Consider the following 23,209-nt stretch of genomic DNA (forward strand, 5'->3'; position numbering starts at 1 on the left):
TGTGATAGAACATCGCATTCCATTCGGACCAATTCTAGCCTGTGTGTCAGCACACATGAGCGATTATTTTCTCAGCCCTAATCAGACCGAGAAAACAATCGCAGCATGCTGCGATTGTAATGCGAGACTCTGCACTTGCAGGACACCGGTGTACCGTGCATGCAGAGCGAGAATCGTAATAGCTGGCTACGGAGGAGAGAGGGAGATAAATCCCTGCCTCCCCTCCTACGTGCTGGTGCGCCCCTCCTTAGTGCCAGCACGCCCCCCGCAGCTGAGGTCCGCTCGCACGGTTGGACCTCAGACGCAGGGACACTAGCATGACACTCGGCTCCTGCTGTGCTGCCAGCATGAGCCGAGTGTCATGCGAGCATTGCACTAGTGCCCCGTGTGGCCCTGGCCTTAGCTTGATGCTATAGCCTCGTAGACATACAGCTTGAGGACGTTCATGTTTCTCCAGTATATTGTACTGTATATTGGTTATGTCCTCTCTATCGGTATTACTCACATCTCATCTGGTCCACTGATTCGGGGCTTGAACAGACAGGTGATGCAGGTTTCTTACACACAAGAGTTGATATTTTATTACTATTGGCTGTTTTTGCTTCCTTTTTTGGTGCATTTGTATGCATTTTTGTAGGGCTGCGATGTTCCACATTCTTCTGCTCTTTCTTAATTGTCAGAAGTCCATACCGAAAAGAGAAAAGAAATATACAAAATATACATAAATGTAGGAAAAATGGTTAGAAAAGAGAGTACGAGTACTCCTGTTTGTGAATATAGTGGCCATCCTCTGGTTTGACTGACGGCTATTACTCCAGATCAACCCTTTTCCCCATAGAAATGCCTGCTCAGTTTATGCGCACATTTTCAAAGGTGATTAAACTGCTGGTAAAACCAAAGTCCCCTGCAAACTCCTCTGGAGGCTTATCATCTCTGGGAACAAAAGGATCAGGCATTTTGAAATCTACATGTTGCCCTCTGCATCTTTCACTGGGAGGCCACTTTACATAATAGACAGTAGCTGGTCCCAATAAAATCAGAAGAGTCTGTCAATATAAATCTAATGTTTGTGGAGGTCTGTGTTGGACATATCATTGGTGCCATGTGTGCAGCCGCTCAGGGGCCCAAGAGGTAAGTGGGCCACAACCACCTTCAAAGCAGGTGACATTTTGCATTATGCTGAGCTATAAAGGTCCAGTTACACTAAGCAACTTACCAGCGATCCCAACAACGATAGGGATCGCTGGTAAGTTGCTAGGAGGTTGCTGGTGAGATGTCACACTGCGACGCTCCAGCGATCCCACCAGCAACCTGACCTGGCAGGGATCGCTGGAGCGTGGCTACACGAGTTGCTGGTGAGCTCACCAGCAACCAGTGACCAGCCCCCAGCGCCGCGTGGAAGATGCTGCGCTTGGTAACTAAGGTAAATATCGGGTAACCAACCCGATATTTACCTTGGTTACCAGCGCACGGAGCTACACGTGCAGAGAGCAGGGAGCAGCGCACACTGAGCGCTGGCTCCCTGCTCTCCTAGTTACAGCACACATCGGGTTAATTACCCGATGTGTGCTGCAGCTACACGTGCAGAGAGCAGGGAGCAGCACACACCGCTTAGCGCTGGCTCCTTGCTCTCCTAGCTACAGCACACATTGGGTTAATTACCTGATGTGTGCTGCAGCTAAATGTGCACAGAGCAGGGAGCAGCGCACAATGCTTAGCGCTGGCTCCTTGCTCTCATAGCTACAGCACACATCGGGTTAATTAACCCGATGTGTCCTGCAGCTACATGTGCACAGAGCAGGAGGCGGCACTGACAGTGAGAGCGGCGGAGGCTGGTAACAAAGGTAAATATCGGGTAACCAAGGACAGGGCTTCTTGGTTACCCGATGTTTACATTGGTTACCAGCCTCCGCAGAAGTCGGCTCCTGCTGCCTGCACGTTTAGTTGTTGCTATCTCGCTGTCACACACAGCGATCTGTGCTTCACAGCGGGACAGCAACAACTAAAAAATGGCCCAGGACATTCAGCAACAACCAACGACCTCACAGCAGGGGCCAGGTTGTTGCTGGATGTCACACACAGCAACATCGCTAGCAACGTCACAAAAGTTGTTCGTTAGCAGTGATGTTGCTAGCGATGTTGCTTAGTGTGACGGGGCCTTTAGACTGCAAAGAACCCATATACTGTTCATGAACGGGGGCCCTTTTTTGTCGGTGTTTACCAGTAATGGAGGTCTTATCATTCACAGTAAATATTACACTGACTCTACATAACAAATCAAGACAGAAAACATCTTTTCCCATTTGCTTGATGAATGATATATAGGATGCAGAGATGCAAATGATATAAAGGAAATTATTTATTTTTTTGTTCTACAATATTTTCACATTTGTAGTTTCCTGTCCCATAAGTGCAGCAACCATTCACTGGATAGCGATCTCAAGTTAAACACCACATCACTGATATTCTTGTCATGTGTTATTCCACAACCTCACATTGTATGTAGAAACTCCCTATATCAGCCATCCACCTGTCCTACTTGCCCCTTTCTTATATTTACACACAGTACAATATTGTGGGTTGAGGTCTCATTTTTTGTAAGGCACCAATGAGCATGAAATATGCAATCAATCAATCCTTAAATGTGGCTCATAGATTGATTCATTTTCATTAGTGACATATTTAAGTAATATAATTACTAAAACTTGGATCACTTTACTGATTAATTTACTAAGAACGATTATTCTGTCCTACCTCACTATTTTCATCCACCCATATCATAACTTCTGATACTTGCCTCTCAGACATTCCCTACCTATAATGCACAATATAGTTCCATTATGCATGTATTAATAACAAATTACTAACTAGCATGTGATCTCATATGAAAAATAAGACACACTTAGCATAATTTTACCAATCTCCAGGAACCAGTGCATGGATATCACAAATGCTTTTTGTGGTCCTTTCTGTGTAGTTGTACTCTACACTGTGTGCAGAATTATTAGGCAAATTAGTATTTTGATCACATGATCATTTTTATACATGTTATCCTACTCCAAGCTGTATAGGCTTGAGAGCCAACTACCAATTAAGTAAATCAGGTGATGTGCATCTCTGTAATGAGGAGGGGTGTGGTGTAATGACATCAACACCCTATATAAGGTGTGCTTAATTATTAAGCAACTTCCTTTCCTTTGGCAAAATGGGTCAGAAGAGAGATTTGACGGGCTCTGAAAAGTAAAAAATTGTGAGATGTCTTGCAGAGGGAGGCAGCAGTCTTGAAATTGCCAAACTTTTGAAGCGTGATCACCGAACAATCAAGCGTTTCATGGCAAATAGCCAACAGGGTCGCAAGAAGCGTGTTGGGCAAAAAAGGCGCAAAATATCTGCCCATGAATTGAGGAAAATCAAGTGTGAAGCTGCCAAGATGCCATTTGCCACCAGTTTGGCCATATTTCAGAGCTGCAACGTTACTGGACTATCAAAAAGCACAAGGTGTGCCATACTCAGGGACATGGCCAAGGTAAGGAAGGCTGAAAAACGACCACCTTTGAACAAGAAACATAAGATAAAACGTCAAGACTGGGCCAAGAAATATCTTAAGACTGATTTTTCAAAGATTTTATGGACTGATGAAGTGACTCTTGCTGGGCCAGATGGATGGGCCAGAGGCTGGATCAGTAAAGGGCAGAGAGCTCCACTCCGACTCAGACGCCAGCAAGCTGGAGGTGGGGTAGTGGTATGGGCTGGTATCATCAAAGATGAACTTGTGGGACCTTTTCGGATTGAGGATGGAGTGAAGCTCAACTCCCAGACCTACTGCCAGTTTCTGGAAGACAACTTCTTCAAGCAGTGGTACAGGAAGAAGGCGGTATCGTTCAAGAAAAACATGATTTTCATGCAGGACAATGCTCCATCATATGTATCCAACTACTCCACAGCGTGGCTGGCCAGTAAAGGTCTAAAAGATGAAAAAATAATGACAAGGCCCCCTTGTTCACCTTATCTGAACCCCATAGAGAACCTGTGGTCCCTCATAAAATGTGAGATCTACAGGGAGGGAAAACAGTGCACCTCTCGGAACAGTGTCTGGGAGGCTGTGGTGGCTGCTGCACGCAATGTTGATCGTAAACAGATCAAGTAACTTACAGAATCTATGGATGGTAGGCTGTTGAGTGTCATCATAAATAAAGGTTATATTGGTCACTAATTGTTTTGGGTTTTGTTTTTGCATGTCAGAAATGTTTATTTCTAAATTTTGTGCAGTTATATTGGTTCACCAGGTGAAAATAAACAAGTGAGATGGGAATATATTTGTTTTTTATTAAGTTGCCTAATAATTCTGCACAGTAATAGTTACCTGCACAAACAGATATCCTCCTAAGATAGCCAAATCTAAAAAACACCACTCCAACTTCCAAAAATATTAAGCTTTAATATTTATGAGTCTTTTGGGTTGATTGAGAACATACTTGTTGATCAATAATAAAAAAAAATCCTCTAAAATACAACTTGCCTAATCATTCTGCACACGGTGTATATATACTCTGGGCCAGACTTAGCACTTTGTGCATTGCTCTCAGCACCATGAAAGAGAGAAAGTGCAGTATATTATAAAAAGAGACATTTTTGTAAATATTGTATTATATCTTTTCATGGGACAACACTGAAGATATGACAGTTTGATACAATGTAAAGTAGTCAGTGAACAGCTTGCATAATAGCCATTAATATCTAAACATATGGCAACAAACGTTAGTACACCTTTAAGTGAAAATGGCTAAACTGTGCCCAATTAGCCATTTTCCTTCCCCGTTGCCATCTGACACATTAGTGTCACAACGCCGCAGGCGTGAATGGGGAGCAGGTTTGTTACATGTGTTGTTACCGCTCTCTCAAAAATTGGTACTGGAAGTTCAACATAGCATTTCATGGCAAAAAATTCTCCAGGATCTGAAAAAAAGAATTATTGCTCTACATAAAGATAGCTATGAGAAGATTGCCAGCACCCTGAAACTGAGCTGTAGCACGGAGGCCAAGACCAAACAGAGGTTTAACAAGACAGGTTCCATTCAGAACAGGCCTCACCTAAGAATTCAGCGCAGGTGCTCAGCATCATATCCAGAGGTTGACTGTTCAAAAAAGACATATGAGCACTACCAGCATTGATGCAGAGGTTAAAGAAGTGTAGGGGGGGGGGTCAGCCTGTTAGTGCTCAGACCATACGCTGCACACTGTATCAAATTGGTCTTCATGTCTGTCATCTCAGAAGGAAGCCTCTTCTAAAGATGATGCACAAGAAAGTCCACAAACAGTTTGCTGAAGACAAGCAGACTAAAGCGCCCGTAACACACAATGAGATCACTAACGAGATCGCTGAAACGTCATAGGTTTTGTGACGTATCAGCGACTTCGCTAGCGATCTCGCTGTGTGTGAAAAGCAGCAGCGAGCGGGCCCCTGCTGCGAGGCCGCTGATCGTGACAAAATGATCAGGACCATTTTTTACTCGTTGGTCTCCCGCTGTGCAGCACACATCGGCGTGTTTGACGGCGGGAGACCAACAAGCAAACATTTTGAGTAAGCAGGCAGCCGTCATTACACGGGTCGCTGGTGGCTGATCTCTGTGGAGATCTGCCTGATTGACAGTTCACCAGCGACCATGTAGCGACGTTCCAGCGATCCCTGCCAGGTTGGATCGCTGGTCGGATCGCTGGTGCGTCGCTACGTGTAACGGGACCCTAAGGGCATGGATTACTGGAATCATATCCTATGGTCTGATGAAACCAAAATAATCTTATTTGGTTCAGATAGTGTCAGGCATGTGTGGCGACAGTCAGGTGAGGGTACAAAGACAAGGGTGTCTTGTCTTCAGTTAAGCATGGGGGTGGGAGTGTTATGGTTTGGGACTGCATGAGTGCTGCCTGCTCTGCGGGCTACAGTTCATTGAGGGAACCATGAATGCCAACATATACTGTGACATACTCAAAAACAGCATGATCCCCTCCCTTTGGAAACTGGACCGCAGGGCAAAATTCCAACATGATAACGACCCCAAACACACCTCCAAGATGACCACTGCTTTGCTAAAGAAATTGAGGGTAAAGGTGCTGTCACAATGTGACTGTAGGATAGTGAGGTACAGGGGGCTGCTATACTGTCCCTCATGCTAAGGGACCCTAGGTTATCTCTAAACTCCGGATTACATAGTGAAGAAGTCGGAGTCCCATGCCTTACTATTCCCCTGACCAGAACTAAGCTGTTCACCCCACCCAGGGAAGGAAGGGGCAAAAATGTGATGGCAACACAGATTAAGACAGACAGGGAAAAAAAACAAAATTCAGACAAATTGCAAACTCACAGGAACAGACAGCAAGAAACTAAGGAGAAAAGCATGAGAAGTAAAGCAGCATCAAAAGGACAACAAGAGCTAACAGCACGACCACTCATAGCAACAAAATACTACAACCACCAGTTAGTCTGGATCACAACACCTCACCAGACTAGTATAGAGAAGCTATAGCTGGCATTAAAGGAAGCGTCCAGCCAGCAAATATAGGAAGGGGCTAATGTGAATGGCTCCCCCCAGCATGTAAACAAAGCAGACTAAGGCCGGCTTCTCACTTGCGAGTTTCTCGCAAGAGTGCAATGCGAGAAAATCTCGCGTTGCAGTCAGACACATGTTATTCAATGAATCAGCTCCCATCTGCTATTTTTTTCTCACTCCAAATCGGACTGAGAAAAAAATCGCAGCAAGCTGCTATTTGAAGAGTTTCTCGCGCGAGTCTCTCCAATGCAACTCTATGGGAGCGTGAAAAAAACGCATGTCACACGGACCAGCACTCACTCCATCCTAGTGACAATCGTTTTTCTAAATACATTAATCGCATGTTTCTCAAAACACTGGAAATGAGTGAGGTCTCACAATGTCGGTCAATCATAGAGATCCATGAGATGCGACTGTCCCGGGACTGTACCCGGCTCTTCCCGCTTTGCCCTGGTGCGTTGGCAAACGGTGTAAGAAGGAGTTAATGGCAGCCCATAGCTGCCAATAAGTCCTAGATTAATCATTGCAGGCGTCTATGAGACACCCCCAATGATTAATCGGTAATTTAAAGTGAATAAACACACACAGTGAAAAAATCCTTTATTTGCAATAATAAACACTAACAAATACCCTCGTTCACCACTTTATTAAGCCCCAAAAACCCATCCATGTCCGGCGTAATCCACGGAGGTCCCGCGTCGCTTCCAGCTCTGCTACATGAAGGTGACAGGAGCTGCAGAACAACACCGCCGCTCCTGACTGCTCCACGCAGCACCTGAGGTGAGCCGCGCAATCAGCTGTTATGTCCCTCAGGTTACTTGCGGCCACCGCTGGATCCTCCAACTGTGACTGCAAGTCGCCCGAGTGACAGCGATGAAGTCACAGGTGAGTTGCGGTCATGGGGGGAGGACTCTAGCAGACCTGAGTGACGGCAGTGCTAATCGCGCTGCTCAATTCAGTCACTTAGGGGATTAGCGGTCACCGGTGAGTCCTTCACGGGTGACCGCTAATCAGGACGTGACACACAGACAGAGCCGCGGGATGACACGTGAACTAAAATCGGCCGAGTTTTTTTCAGGCAAGTCAGACCGATTTTACACGCATAAGTGTGTTTCCAGCCTAACAAGCAGCTCAGACAAGATTAACTCTTGCTAACCTGCCTATGAACTACAAGTCTGTGGGTCGACGCCTGACTCTGTCTGCACTGATCAGAGACATCAGAGAAGTCAGTAGGTTACAGAATCTGTAGTCTCCACAGGTCTTGAGGCCGCCATGACAGTCAGCGATGATTGTAAAAACCTCCTTGTGACAGTACCCTTCCCTCTAATAGGGGCTTCTGAACCCTCAGGACCCGTTATTTCCAGATTAATGCGATGAAAACTCCTAATCAGACGTTTGGCATGGATATCGGAGGCTATTACCCAAGTCCTTTCCTCAGGATCATAACCCCGCGAATGAACTAAATACTGCAATGAACGCCACACGTAACTGGAATCAACAATTTTTGAAACCTGAAACTCTGATGATACATCGACTAGGACCTGAGGCGAAGGTAAGGGAATAGCGGTTCCAAAAGCCACGTATTTTTTTTTAACAGAGATCTGTGAAATTCATTATGGATTTTAAATGATGCCGGTGGTGTCAGACAGAAAACCATAGGATTATTGACCTTTATTGACAGTAATTTTATATGGATTAATAAACCAACGTCCTAACTTCAAAGAAGGTATTTTGAGTTTAATGCTCTTGGTAGATAACCACACCAGATCACCCACCCACAGGTCCAGACCAGGTACACATCTAAAGTCAGCAGCACATTCATATTTAGAACCCATGCCCCACACAAATGTTGTTGAACCTTCTCCCATGTAAACGATAATGATGAGACAAATAAGGCTATTTGCGCACACTGCATTCTGGCTTGACAAATAAACTACAGCGTTTTGCCAATTGTAAACACTACGTTTGACAAAAAAAAATGCATCCAAAACGCATGCATTTTGGATGCATTTTTAATGCGTTTTGAATGCATTTTTGATAGTGTGGTCCCACTCTGCTCTGCTACACCCCCATAGAGCATGGCTGGCTGCGAGACATGCACGCGGCTCTGTCTATGTGCCGCAACCTGAATTGCGGTCACCGGTGAAGGACTTACCGGTGACCGCAAATCCCTTCTGTGACTGAAGTGAGCCGTGTGATCAGCGGTGCCGTCACTCAGGTTACTCGCGGCCAGCTGGAGTCCTCCATCCAAGACCGCAAATTACCTGAGTGACGGCACCGCTGATCTCGCAGCTCACTTCAGTCACTCGGGCGACTTGCTGTCACAGTTGGAGGATCAGCGGTGGCCGCGGGTAACCTGAGTGACGTCATCGCTGATAGCGTGACTTACTTCAGTTGCTGCGTGGAGCTGACAGAGAGCAGTCGTGGTCTGTGGCAGCTCCTATCAGCTTCCGATGTAGGAGAGCTGGACGCGTCATGGGACCTCGTGTGGATTACGTCGGACCTGAAGGGCTGTTTGGGGATTAATAAAGTGGTGAAAGAGGGTGTTTTTTGGTCATTTATTCTAAATAAAGGATTTTTTGGCTGTATGTGTTTATTTTCTTTAACTTACAGATTAATCATACTGGGTGTCTCATAGACGCCTGCCATGATTAACCTAGGACTTAGTGACAGCTATGGGCTGCCATTAACTTCTTATTACGCCAATTGCCACTGCACCCGGGCAATTCGGGATGAGCCAGGTAGAGTCCCTGGACTGTCACATCTAATGGATGCGGCAATTCCGGGCAGCTGCTGGCTGATATTTTTAGGCTGCGGGGCTTCCCATAACGTGGGGTTCTCCATCCTTAGAATACCAGCCTTCAACCGTGTAGCTTTACCTTGGCTGGTATCAAAATTGGGGGGTGGCCGCACGTCGTTTTTTTTAATTATTTATTTTACTGCACGTGATTGGTTGCAGTGAGACAGCTGTCACTCAGCGTGGGAGCTTGTCTGAATGCAACCAATCATAGGTGTCGGTGGGCGGGGGAAGCAGTGAATACGAGATGGAATAATGAGCAGCCGGTATTTTCAAAAGCAGGAGAAGCTGCCGGAGCAGTGCGACAGCTGTGCAGGGCTGCGCTGGTGATCGGTGAGTATGAAAGGGAAAGGGAGAGACCGACTGACCGACAGAGAGAGACCGACCGACCAACCCACAGAGAGAGAGAGTGAACGACAGACAGAGAGAGAGAGACCGACATCGACAGAGAGACAGACCGACACCGACAGAGACCGAAAGACCTGCGTTTTGTTTGTTAAAAAAGCATGCAGAACGCAACAAAAATGCAGTACAAGCACAGAGCTAAACATTTTGGTTGCGTTTTGACACACCTCATTGATTTCAATGGGTGGAAAATGCAACCAAAACGAACAAAAGAAGTGACATGCTGCTTTTGTTAAACGCATCGATTTTGTCAAATATTTGGTATCCAAAATGCTGCGTTAAAAAAAGCAACGTGGCCATGGAATTTGATGACTTCTCAAAGACTTTGCTGGGGAAGCACAACGCATGCATTTTTACAATGACACGCTACAGTTTTAAACTTAGCCAAAACGCAGGAAAAAATGCAACGTGCGCACATAGCCTTAATTCTCCTCAGGTACCCCTGATGAGTGCTCCTCCTTAAACGTACAGAACTGGAGACACATACCAAAGACAAAAAAATGGTGATACCCCAGTGGATTAATGAGGACGATTATTAATGGCAAATTTGGCGAGAAGAAGGAAAGAGGACCACTCTTCCTGATTATCAAATACAAAACAATGTAAATACTGCTCCAATTTCTGATTTACACGTTCTGTCTGCCCATTAGACTGAGGGTGGAATGCTGAAACATGCGATAACTTAATCCCTAACTAAGCGCAAAACGCTCTCCAAAATTTGGCAATGAATTGAGTTCCCCTATCCGAGACAACATTAGAGGGAACTCCGTGGAGTTTCACAACTTCACAAACAAAGACCTGAACTAAAGTCTTGGCATTAGGCAAGAATGGTAAGGGGATAAAATGTGTAATTTTAGAAAATCTATCAACAATCACCAAAATGATCGTATTAGCAGCAGAAGAGGGTAAATCCATTATAAAATCCATAGAATTATCTGTCCAAGGTTGACTGAGAACACTCAAATGCTGCAAACATCCAAAAGGATGAGAGCGATATGCCTTAGAGCACATAGAGGTGGCACAGACAGACACATAGCATATCACATCCCTTCGAATTTTGGGGCTCCAAAAGCGATGCAATGTGAGATTAAGAGTTTGTTTAACCCCTTAATGACGAAGCCATTTTTGGCAATTCTGACCAGAGTCCTGGCTTCAGCGGATCCCGATGATTCTGAGATTGTTTTTTCATGACATATTGGACTTCATGATAGCGGTAAATTTAGGACGATATTTTTTGCTTTTATTTGTGAAAAAAATCGGAAATTTGATTAACATTTTTATGCCCATAAACCAGAGTTATATCACACAAAATGGTTAATAAATAACATTTCCCACATATCTACTTTACATCAGTGCAATTTTTGAAACAAAATGTTTTGGGGTTAGGAAGTTAGAAGGGGTCAAAGTTCATCAGCAATTTCCCATTTTTTTAATAACATTTACAAAACCATTTTTTTAGGGACCACATCACATTTGAAGTGACTTTGAGAGGCTTAGGTTACAGAAAATACCCAAAAGTGACACCATTCTAAAAACTGCACCCCTCAAACTACTCAAAACCGCATCTAAGAAGTTTATTACCCCTTCAGGTGCTTCACAGGAACTAAAGAGATGTGGGAGGGGAAAAAAAAAATTATAATTTTACCTAAAAATGTTGCTCTAGCCCCAATTTATTCACTTTTAGAAAAATTAAAACAACAAAATGGACCGCAAAGATTTGTTACCCAGTTTCTTCTGAGCGCACTGATACCCCACATGTGGTCAGAAATCTCTGTTTTGACAAATGGGAGGGCCTGGAACAGAAGGAGCAATATTTGAATTTTGGAACACAAATTTGGCTGAAATAGATTGTGGGCACCAAGTGATATTTGTAGGGCCCATTAGGTACCTAAACAGCAGAACTCCCCACAAGTGACCCCATTTTGTAAACTAGACAGTAAAAGGAATTTATCAAGATGTTTGGAGAGCACCTTGAACCCCCGGGTGCTTCACAGAAGTTTATAACGTTGAGCCGTCAAAATAAAAAAATACATTTTCACCACAATATTGTTACTTCAACCAGGTAGCTTTTTTTTCACAAGGTTAACAGGAAAAAATGTATTGTGCAATTTCTCCTGCGTACGCTGATACCTCAAATATGGTGGAAATCAACTGTTTGAGCGCATGGCAGGACTCGGAAGGGAAGGAGCGTCATTTGACTGCAAAATTGGCTAGGATGTTTAGCGGACACCATTTCGCATTTGGAGAGCCCCTAAGGTGCCTAAACAGTGGAGCTCCCCCACATGTGATCCCATTCTGGAAACTAGACACCTGATGGATTTTATCCAGGGGTATAGTGAGCATTTTGAATCCACAGGTACTTGATAGAATTTGATAAGCTTAGGTTGCCATATTGAAAATTTTCAATTTTTGTTTTCACAAATATGTTGCTTTAGCAACAAATTTCTCACTTTTTCAAGAAGCAACAGCAAAAAGTGGATCTCCAGTTTCTTGTCCAATTTCTTATGAGCACAGTGATACCCCACATGGGGGTACAAAAACCTCTGTTTGGCCAAACGGGAGGGCTCGAAATGGAAGGAGCACCATTTAAATTTTAGAAAACTTGAAATAAATTGCAGGCACCATGTCACATTCACAGGGCCCCTAAGGTTCCTATACAGCAGAAACCCCCCCAAATGACCCCATTTTGGAAACTAGACCCCTCAAGGATTTTATTCAGGGGTATAGTTAGCATTTTGAATCCACAGGTACTTCACAAAAATGTTGCTGTAGCAGCAAATTTCTCACTTTTAGGCTATGTTCCCACAATCCAGTGACAATGACTCTGCGGAGATGTGAGTGTTGTATGCGGGAAAACGCAGCTGCCCATGTCCGCGATCAGGGTTCAGGCTGCTGTGGACTGTAGCTCTATTCTTCCCACGGGAACACTCGCATCTTCACAGCATTAATTGACATGCTGAGGCTTGGGAAGCCGCGCCGGATGTTAGTTCATGCTGCGGAGAAAATAAGCACAGTGGGCATGAGATTTCCAAAAATCTTTCCACTGTGCTTGTACTGCACAGTGTTGTAGACACAGCAAAAACACTCTGCGCCCAACACGCTGCAAATCCTGATCATGGGCACATAGCCTAAAAAGCTAGGATGGATGGATGTCAAAACTATATAACGTCCCACCCCCCTGCATATTCTAAGCTCGCACCCTTTAGTGACTTTCATGTGGGACTAAAGGGTGTTTAGCCTTGTAATTAGCCAAAAAATAAATAATTAAAATAAACGACGTGGGGTCCCCCCTCATTTTTGAAAGTCAGCTGGGGTAAAGCAGACGGTTGCAGCCTGCAGATCACAGCTGGCAGCTTCACCTTGGCTGGTAATCCAAAACGGAAGGCATCCCAGGCTGTTTTTTTTTTTTTAATTGATAAATAAATAATAAAAAAAAACAAAACGTGGGGTCCCCCCCAAATTGGATTACCAGCCAAGGTAAAGCGGACAGCTGGGATCTGGTATTCTCGGGGTGGGACGAGCCATGGTTACTGGACCCTTCCCAGCCTAAAAATAGCAGGCCGCAGCCGCCCCAGAAGTGGCGCATCCATTAGATACGCCAATCCTGGCGCTTCGTCCCAGCTCATCACGTTGTCTTGCCGTGCAGTGGCAAACGGGGTAATAAATGGGGTTGATACCAGCTGTGTAATGTCACCTGGCATCAAGCCCAGCTGTTAGTGATGTCACGGCGTCTATCAGATACCCGACACCACAAACTGTCAGTAATAAAAAAAAAAAAGACTACAAAAAAAAATTTGAAAAAACACTCCCCAACACATTCCCTCTTTCGCCAATTTATTGAACAAAAAAAAAGAAAAATCCGGTCTGCAGTAATTAATTTTGGAGGTCCCACGACAACTCTGGACCTTCTAGAATATGGGGGCACACTCAGAGAATGTATCCCCCATTTTCTAGGAGTGCAGACCCTCCATATGAGGAGTGTTGGAGCAATGACACTGCACCCACTCTCCCCGGGTCCACAGCAGAGCAGTATGAGTGGCAGTCAGCTCAGTGTCTCATTGAGCGCAGAGACACTGAGCTAACAGCTGCTCTGCGCATGTGACCAGCAGAGAGGAAGAGGCGGGATCACGGGGATCACCGAGGCTAAGGTATTGGGGAACACTGGGGAAGTATAGGGGATGACCTGGCAGGGCCTGGGGAGGAGTTTTTTGTCGCATGTGTCATAGCACATGCGACAGAAATCAAAGATGAAAGATGAATGCGGCCAGCGAGCTGCTGTGCGCACCGCGATCTTGGATTATGGGGATTGGAGGGGACAGGGGGAGGAGATCTATCTCCCATCTGACATGTTTGATCATGTCAGATGGGAAATAAATCATTTTTAACCGTCGCTGTCATTTACTGTAACGTGATCATCGGTATATGTATACCGGTGATCACGTGAGCGGGGACCGAAAATCGTGATCTCCAGGGTCTCATCTACCCCCAGTAGCTGAAACCCCGGAGATTTTCCAACGCTGGTGGGCGCTATTCACTTTTCTTTTGCTGCCGTTTTAATACGTAGAGCTGTCGTTAAGGAGTTAATCCCAGGATGGCCCGATTTAATGTCCCAATGTGACTGTAGGATAGCAAGGGACAGGGAGCTCCTATATTGTCCCTCACATTAGGTGACCCTAGGCTATCCCTAACCACCGGATTACCCTTAATGGTGAAGATGCAGGAGACCCATGCCTTACTATTCTCCTAATGAAAAGTAAACTGTTCCTTTCCCCTCAGGGAAGGAAAGGGCAGGAGTGTGATGCCAACACAGATTAAGACACGGAAAAACAAAAACTCAGACACATTGCAAACTCACAGGAATAAACAGTAAGAAACTAAGGAAAAATGCAAGAGAAGTAAGGCAGCAACAAAATGACAACAAGGCCTAATACCACAACCGCTCACGACAACAAAGTACTACACCCACCAGTTAGTCTGAATCACAACAGCTCACCAGACCAGTATAGAAAAGATATAGCTGGAATTAAAGGAAGAGTCCAGCCAGCATATATAAGAGGAGAGCAAATGTGGCTGGCTCCCCCACAGCATGTGATCAAAGGAGACAAACAGAGATTTAAGGGGGCTTTACACGCTACGATATCGTTAATGTTTTATCGTTGGGGTCACGTTGTTAGTGACGCACATCCGGCGTCATTAACGATATTGCAGCGTGTGACACGTACCTGTGACCTTAAGCAACCTCAAAAATCGTGAAAATCGTTCACCATGGAGAGGTCGTCTCAAAACCAAAAATCGGTAAGGGTTGTTTATCCGTGTTGTTCATCGCTCATGCGGCAGCACACATCGCTGTGTGTGACACCGCAGGAGCGAGGAACGTCTCCTTACCTGCCGCCGGCCACAATGCGGAAGGAAGGAGGTGGACGGGATGTTACGTTCCGCTCATCTCCGTCCCTCCGCTTTGATTGGCCGGCCGCTTAGTGACGTTGCGGTGACGTCGAACGTCCCTCCCCCTTGAGGGAGGGATTGTTCGGCGGTCACAGTGACGCCGCTGACCAGGTAAGTGCGTGTGACGCTGCCGTAGTGATAATGTTCGCTGCGGCAGCGATCACACGATATAGCATGTGCGACGGGGGCGGGTGCTTACACGCTCGATATCGCTAGAAATTGCTAGCAATATCGCTACCGTGTAAAGCCCCCTTAACTCTTGCTAACCTGCCTATGAGCTACAAGTCTGTAAGTCGATGCCCAAGTCTGCCTGCACTGATCAAAGACATCAAAAAAGTTAGCAGGTAGAGTGCCAGACCCTGCAGTCTCAACACAGCCATAACAGTCAGCAATGTTTGCAAAAACCTCCTTGTGACAGGTGCTGGACTTGCTTAACAAGTCTCCAGACCTAAACCCTATTGAGCATTTGTGGGGTATCCTCAAACAGAAGGTGGAGGAGTGCAAGGTTTCACACATTCACTAGGTCCATGATGTCATCATTAGAGTTGAGCGCGGTTCGCGGTTCGTGGTTCTCCAGTTCTAAGCTCGAGTGATTTTGGGGGCTGTTCGAGATCGAACTAGAACTCAAGCTTTTTGCAAAAGCTCGATAGTTCTAGATACGTTCGAGAACGGTTCTAGCAGCAAAAAGCAGGGCTTTTTACAGCTACAGTGTGCAGGAGCCATCGCTGGCAGCCTGCCACAAGCTGGTAACCAAGATAAACATCGGGTATCCAAGCAAAGCGCTTTGGTTAGTAACCCGATGTTTATCTTAGTTACGTGCAGGAAGCCCACACTTCCCCGCTCAGCTCACTCCGCCCCCTCCTGCCCGCGGCATGTACACATATACACACACACACGTACACATACATACATACACACACACACACACACACACACACACACACATGGTCCCGCTCGACTTACCTGCGGTGATGAAGTCCCGCCATCCCGACCTCAGCGCTGTCACTGTCCTCCATGGCCGCCGCTTGTCACATCACCTCTCGCTTCCGACCCGAGACTGACTAGCGGTGACGTCACGGACCTCTCGCGATATTTGGCTGTGAAGGCGCCGGTCATTGAACTCAGTGACAGGGGCTGTCAGTGTGCTGGAGATCAGCGCAGGTAATGTACCTCGCTGACAGCAGCACTTGTCATCCCCTGCAGTGACCTGGGCTGACCCATTGATGTTAGCTCAGGTCACTGCACTGCTCTCCCAGCCAATGGGGAACATCCTGCTCTTCATTGACTGGGACAGTGTGGATCGTCATGGTAACCCCTTGGATTACAGCAGACCTTGATTTGTTTTTCATTCTAATAAATTGGTTAAAGAGGGAATGTTTTGGGGAGTGTTTTTTCAAATAAAAATGTGTTTGTCGTCTATTTTTTTTTATTACTGACTGGGTTGGTGATGTCGGGTATCTGATAGACGCCTGACCTCACCAACCCCAGGGCTTGATGCCAGGTGACATTACACATCTGGTATTAACCCCATATATTACCCCGTTTGCCACCGCACCAGGGCGCGGGATGAGCTGGGGCGAAGCACCAGGATTGGCGCATCTAATGGATGCGCCACTTCTGGGGCGGCTGCGGCCTGCTATTTTTAGGCTTGGGAGAGTCCAATAACCATGGACCTCCCTAGTCTGAGAATATCAGGCCCCAGCTGTCTGCTTTACCTTGGCTGGTGATCCAATTTTGGGGGACCCCTACGTGTTTTTTTTTTTTAAATTATTTATTTAATTTAAAATAACAGCGTGGGGTGCCCTCAGTTTTGGATTACCAGCCAAGGTGAGGTTGCCAGCTGTGGTCTGCAGGCTGCAGCCGTCTGCTTTACCCTAGCTGGCTACAAAACTAGGGGGAACCCTACGTCATTTTTTTTTTTTCATTTTTTTGGCTAAATACAAAGCTAAGCACCCCTTAGTGCCACATGAAAGGCACCAAAGGGTGCTCCACTTTTTCTCCACTTTTTCTCCACTTTTTCTCCACTTTTTCTCCACTTATTCTCCACTTTTTCTCCACTTTTTCTCCACTTATTCTCCATTTTTTTCTCCACTTATTCTCCACTTATTCTCCACTTATTCTCCACTTATTCTCCACTTTTTCTCCACTTTTTCTCCATTTTTTTCTCCACTTTTTCTCCACTTTGTCTCCATTTATTCTCCACTTTTTCTCCACTTTTTCTCCATTTTTTTCTCCACTTTTTCTCCACTTTTTCTCCACTTTTTCTCCATTTATTCTCCACTTTTTCTCCACTTTTTCTCCATTTTTTCTCCACTTTTTCTCCATTTATTCTCCACTTTTTCTCCACTTTTTCTCCATTTTTTCTCCACTTTTTCTCCACTTATTCTCCACTTATTCTCCACTTTTTCTCCACTTTTTCTCCACTTTGTCTCCATTTATTCTCCACTTTTTCTCCATTTTTTTCTCCACTTTTTCTCCACTTTTTCTCCACTTTTTCTCCATTTATTCTCCACTTTTTCTCCATTTTTTCTCCACTTTTTCTCCACTTTTTCTCCATTTATTCTCCACTTTTTCTCCACTTTTTCTCCATTTTTTCTCCACTTTTTCTCCACTTTTTCTCCACTTTTTCTCCACTTTTTCTCCACTTTTTCTCTACTTTTTCTCCGTTCTTTTTCTATGGTCGGTCTACCCATTAGCTCTGCCATGCATACTGTAGCTCTACACCTACTGCACATGTTACTTTATGATTGACATCTCTTTCGTACCAGAGCTGTCTAAGTCTACTCTGACCCCATATTTGTCATTACTATATTGTCCTTGTACTGTATTATGACATTTGTATCATGTGTTTCATTTCTTGCTGTGTTGCAATTTTTTTGCTGCATCCCAATTGTACCTCTACATTGTTCGAGTTTATGTTATTGTTCTCTCACTCTTATGTGATACTGATTATTGTCATTTTTCATGATTACATGCAGATAAGTCCAATCTGACGAAGGCTCAGGCCGAAACGTCATTTGTAACTTGTTTTGGACAAAAACATATATGCTTATGAAAAAAAAAATGTTCTTAATACGGACCAATAAAGAGTGATTTTGCATTACTATCCATTGTGACTTACTGACTCAGGGGTGCTTCACACACAGCGAGCTCACTGCCGAGATCGCTGCTGAGTCACGCTTTTTGTGACGCAGCAGTGACCTCATTAGCGATCTCGCTGTGTGTGACAATGAGCAGCGATCTGGCCCCTGCTGCGAGATCGCTGCTCGTTACACACAGCCCTGGTTCGTTTTCTTCAAAGCCGCTCTCCTGCTGTGACACACAGATCGCTGTGTGTGACAGCAAGAGAGTGACAAATGAAGCGAGCAGGGAGCAGGAGCCGGCGTCTGACAGCTGAGGTAAGCTGTATCCAAGATAAACATCGGGTAACCAAGGTGGTTACCCGATATTTACCTTAGTTACCAGCCTCTGCAGCTCTCACGCTGCCTGTGCTGCCGGCTCCGGCTCTCTGCACATGTAGCTGCTGTACACATCGGGTTAATTAACCCGATGTGTACAGCAGCTAGGAGAGCAAGGAGCCAGCGCTAAGCAGTGTGCGCGGCTCCCTGCTCTCTGCACATGTAGCTGCATTACACATCGGGTTAATTAACCCGATGTGTATTGTAGCTAGGAGAGCAAGGAGCCAGCGCTCAGTGTGCGCGGCTCCCTGCTCCCTGCTCACACTGGTAACTAATGTAAACATCGGGTAACCATACCTGATGTTTACCTTAGTTACCAGTCTCCGCAGCTTCCAGACGGCGGCTCCGTGCAAGCGCAGCGTCGCTTGCACGTCGCTGCTGGCTGGGGGCTGTTCACTGGTCGCTGGTGAGATCTGCCTGTTTGACAGCTCACCAGCGACCATGTAGCGATGCAGCAGCGATCCTGACCAGGTCAGATCGTTGGTCGGATCGCTGCTGCATCGCTAAGTGTAAAGGTACCCTTAGTCTGGGAGATTTAGAGTGCCGAGGTTACTCACTAATTTTATCTATTATTACCTCTGAGCACCTATATACCAGTGAGCAGAGCTTCCTCTACAGTAGTTCTCCTGATTAGGCATGCCCTTACCTCATGAGCAGGGCATTGCAGCTTTGGTAGCAACCATTACGACATGGACTCTGCTGCTGTGGACCCGGGGAGAGTGAGTGCAGATTCATTGCACCCACACTCCTCACATGAAGGGTCCGCACTCCTAGAAAATGGGGGATACGTTCCCTGAGTGTCTCCCCCCCCATATTCTAGACGGTCCAGAGTCGTCGTGGGACCCCTTTATTTTTTTTCTTACAATAAATTGGTGAAAGAGGAAATGTTTTGGGGACTGTTTTTTCAAATAAATTTCTTTTGTCGATTTTTTGTTTTTGTTAGTACTGACAGTTTATGATGTTGGGTATCTAATAGACGCCATGACATCACAAACTGCTGGGCTTGATCTCAGGTGACTTTACAGCTAGTATCGACCCGATTTATTACCCCGTTTGCCACTGCACCAGGGCACGGGATGAGCTGGGGTGAAGCGCCAGGATTGGCGCATCTAGTGGATGCGCCACGTCTGGGGTGCCTGCGGCCTGCTATTTTTAGGCTGTGAAGGCCCAATAACTATGGACCTTCCCACCCTGAGAATACCAGACCACAGCTGTCCGCTTTACCTTGGCTGGTGATCCAATTTGGAGGGGACCCTACTTTTTTTGTGTAATTATTAATATTTATAAAATAATTATAAACAAGAGCCTGAGGGGACCTCCACATTGGATCCCCAACCACGGTAAAGCTGCCAGCTGTGGTTTTCAGGCTACAGCCGTCTGCTTTACCCTAGCTGGCTATCAAAAATGGGGGGACCCAACGTCATTTTTTTTTTAAACTATTTTTTAAATAGAAAAAATTAATGGGCTTCCCTGTATTTTGATTGCCAACCAAGGTAACGGCAGGCAGATGGGGGTGGCAACCCATAGCTGTCTGCTTTATCTGCGCTGAGAATCAAAAATACCGCGGAGCGCTACGTCATTTTTTAAAAGATTTATTTTTACAGCACTGTGATGTCCAGCAATCAAAATACAGGGAAGCCCATTTTATTTTTAGTTATTTATATAAATAATTAAAAAAAATAAATATGGGCTCCCGCTGCATTTTTTGTATTGCTAGCTAAGGGTAATCCAAGCAGCTACTGGCTGCTAACCCCCACTGCTTGGTGTTACCTTCACTGGCAATGGAAAATCCAGGGAAGCATTTTTTATTTTTTTTGCCAAAAAACTACAAAAAAAGGATGTGAGTTTCGCCATATTTTTGTATGCTAGCCAGGTATAGCAGGCAGGTGCTGGAAGAGTTGGATACAGCGCCAGAAGATGGCGCTTCTATGAAAATGCCATTTTCTGAGGCGGCTGCAGACTGCAATTCGCAGCAGTGGGGCCCAGAAAGCTCAGGCCAACCTGTGGTGCGGATTCCAATCCCCAGCTGCCTAGTCTACGTCATTTGTTTTCTAATTATTTCATGAAATTCATGAAATAATAAAAAAAGGGCTTCCCTTTATTTTTGGTTCCCAGCCGGGTACAAATAGGCAACTGGGGGTTGGGGGCAGCCGTACCTGCCTGCTGTACCTGGCTAGCATACAAAAATATGGTGAAGCCCACATAATTTTTTCAGGGGGCAAAAAACTTCTGCATACAGTCCTGGATGGAGTATGCTGAGCCTTGTAGTTCTGCAGCTGCTGTCTGTCTGTATGGAGAAGAGCAGACAGCAGCTGCAGAACTACAAGGCTCAGCATACTCCATCCAGGACTATATGCAGAATTTTTTTGCCCACCAAAAAAATGACGTGGGCTTCGCCATATTTTTGTATGCTAGCCAGGTACAGCTGGCAGCCACGGGCTGCCTCCAACCCCCAGTTGCCTATTTGTACCCGACTGGGAACCAAAAATATAGGGAAGCCCGTTTTTTTTTAATTATTTCACTTATTTCATGAAATAATTAAAAAACAAATGACGTGGGCTTCGCCCCATTTTTGTGTCCAGCCGGGTACAACTAGGCAGCTGGGGATTGGAATCCGCAGCACAGGTTAGCCAGAGGTTTCTGGGCGCCTCTGCTGCGGATTTCAGTCCGCAGCCGTCCCAGAAAATGGCGCTCTCATAGAAGCGCCATCATCTGGCGCTGTATCCAACTCTTCCAACAGCCCTGGAGCCGGGTGGCTTGTTGGGTAATCATGAGTTAATACTGGCTTTGTTTTACTAGCCAGTATTAAGCCAGAGATTCTTAATGTCAGGCACGTTTGACCCGGCCATTAAGAATCTCCAATAAAGGGTTAAAAAAAACACCACACAGAGAAAAAATACTTTAATAGAAATAAATACACAGACACATTAGAGACTCCATCTTTATTACCCCCTGTCAGCCCTCCACGATCCTGCTCTTCTGTCTTCTTTCTTTCTAGTGTAGTAGTAGTGACGATTGTAGTGAGGATGAGATTCACCAGCTCATCACTTGGGGCTGGGGAACCTCATCCTCACTACAATCATCACTACAATCGGGAAGCAGCGTGCAGCCTTCACTCCGTGAGTGATCAGTGCTGGCTGCTAGCGGTAACGCTGACAGACGCGTTACCATAGCAACGGTGCTCTCGGAGCCGCGGTTAGCGGTGACATCACCGCTAACTGCGTTGCTATGGCAACGGTGATCTCCGTTAATGACCGGCTGTGTCAGCCGGTCCCTAACGGAACGGGCAGTCAACCGTGTGCTAGAGCATGTCGCCGGTACACGGCGATACACATATGTGCACCGTGTACCGGAGAGATGCACTCGCAGGTCCTACATGACGTGTCATAGTCATGTGACCAGTCTGTAGCCAATGAGATAATAGCCACGTGACTGGTCACATGGCTATTTTGACGTCACGATAGGTCCTGCATCTCTGCTGGCAGTGCAGGTCACCGGGAGGATTCAGCGATCATCGGATGGAATAGCGGCAGGAGACAGAGTGCAGAAGGGATCGCGAGGACCGGTAAGTGTTATGGCAATGTTTATTAACTGTTTGTGTACATTTTTATGTGTTTGTGATTGCCTCCCATTATAGCCTATACGTTCGAGTTTGGTTCGTCGAACGTTCGACGAACCGAACTCGAACGGGACCCCCGTTCGGCGAACCGGCCTCGAGCCGAACCGGGACCGGTTCGCTCATCTCTAGTCATCATGGAGGAGTGGAAGAAGATTATAGTGGCTCCTGTGAAGCCCTAGTGAACTCCATGTCCAAAAGAGTTAAAGCTGTTCTTTAAAATAATAGTGGCCATACAAAATATTGACACTTTGGGCACAATTTGGCCATTTTCACTTAGGGGTGTACTCACTTTTGCTGCCAGCAATTTAGACCTTAAAGGTTGTGTGTTCAGTTATTTAAAGGGCATACCAAATTTACACTGTTATACAAGCTGTACACTCACTACTTTACATTGTATCAAAGTGTCATGTGTTCAGTATTGTTTCATGAAAAGATATTTTAAAATACTTACAAAAATGTGAGGGGTGCACTCACTTTTGTTAGTTAGGGAACAGACTTTTGATTAGTAAACATAGGACATCCACATGGGACAGATCTACAAAAGATTTTCTATCTAGACTAGTGATGGCGAACATATGTTAAGCGTTACAGAAAGGGCACGCAGAACACTCTTTGCTGGCACAAGCGCCGTCACTTTAGTCAGAGACGTATTCTCGCTTTGAACTGCTGGCGCAATCATGCTAGCAGTTCAAAGTTTTGTCGGAATGGAAGAAACATTACTCCTTGCTCAGACACTCACTTTCCTAGGTCGCCCATAATCCTGCTCACCTCCTTGACATGAAGCCGATGTTGAGAGGTGGGAGGGATTATAGGCTTGAGGAGCAGTGAATATTCATGTTCTTTAAAAGCAGGACATTCGACAGCCCAGCAACCGGCTTCCTGTAGCTGCTGGACGGTCACATGTGCCACTATTAAAGACAACGATTATTCATTGCTC

General features: G+C 45.7%; 1 protein-coding gene across 3 annotated transcripts in view; it reads right to left on the reverse strand.

Moving 5' to 3' along the window:
• SYCP2 (synaptonemal complex protein 2) overlaps window positions 1-23,209 on the reverse strand; it is a 398,741-nt gene that overhangs the window by 88,679 nt on the left and 286,853 nt on the right. For all 3 annotated transcript variants that reach the window (XM_075347762.1, XM_075347763.1, XM_075347760.1), the window contains one exon: window positions 506-668. In XM_075347762.1, coding sequence (XP_075203877.1) covers window positions 506-668 — 163 coding nt within the window. The remainder of the gene's footprint in view (window positions 1-505; window positions 669-23,209) is intronic.

The sequence above is a fragment of the Anomaloglossus baeobatrachus genome, chromosome 5 (assembly GCF_048569485.1).
Source record: "Anomaloglossus baeobatrachus isolate aAnoBae1 chromosome 5, aAnoBae1.hap1, whole genome shotgun sequence".
NCBI lineage: Eukaryota > Metazoa > Chordata > Amphibia > Anura > Aromobatidae > Anomaloglossus > Anomaloglossus baeobatrachus.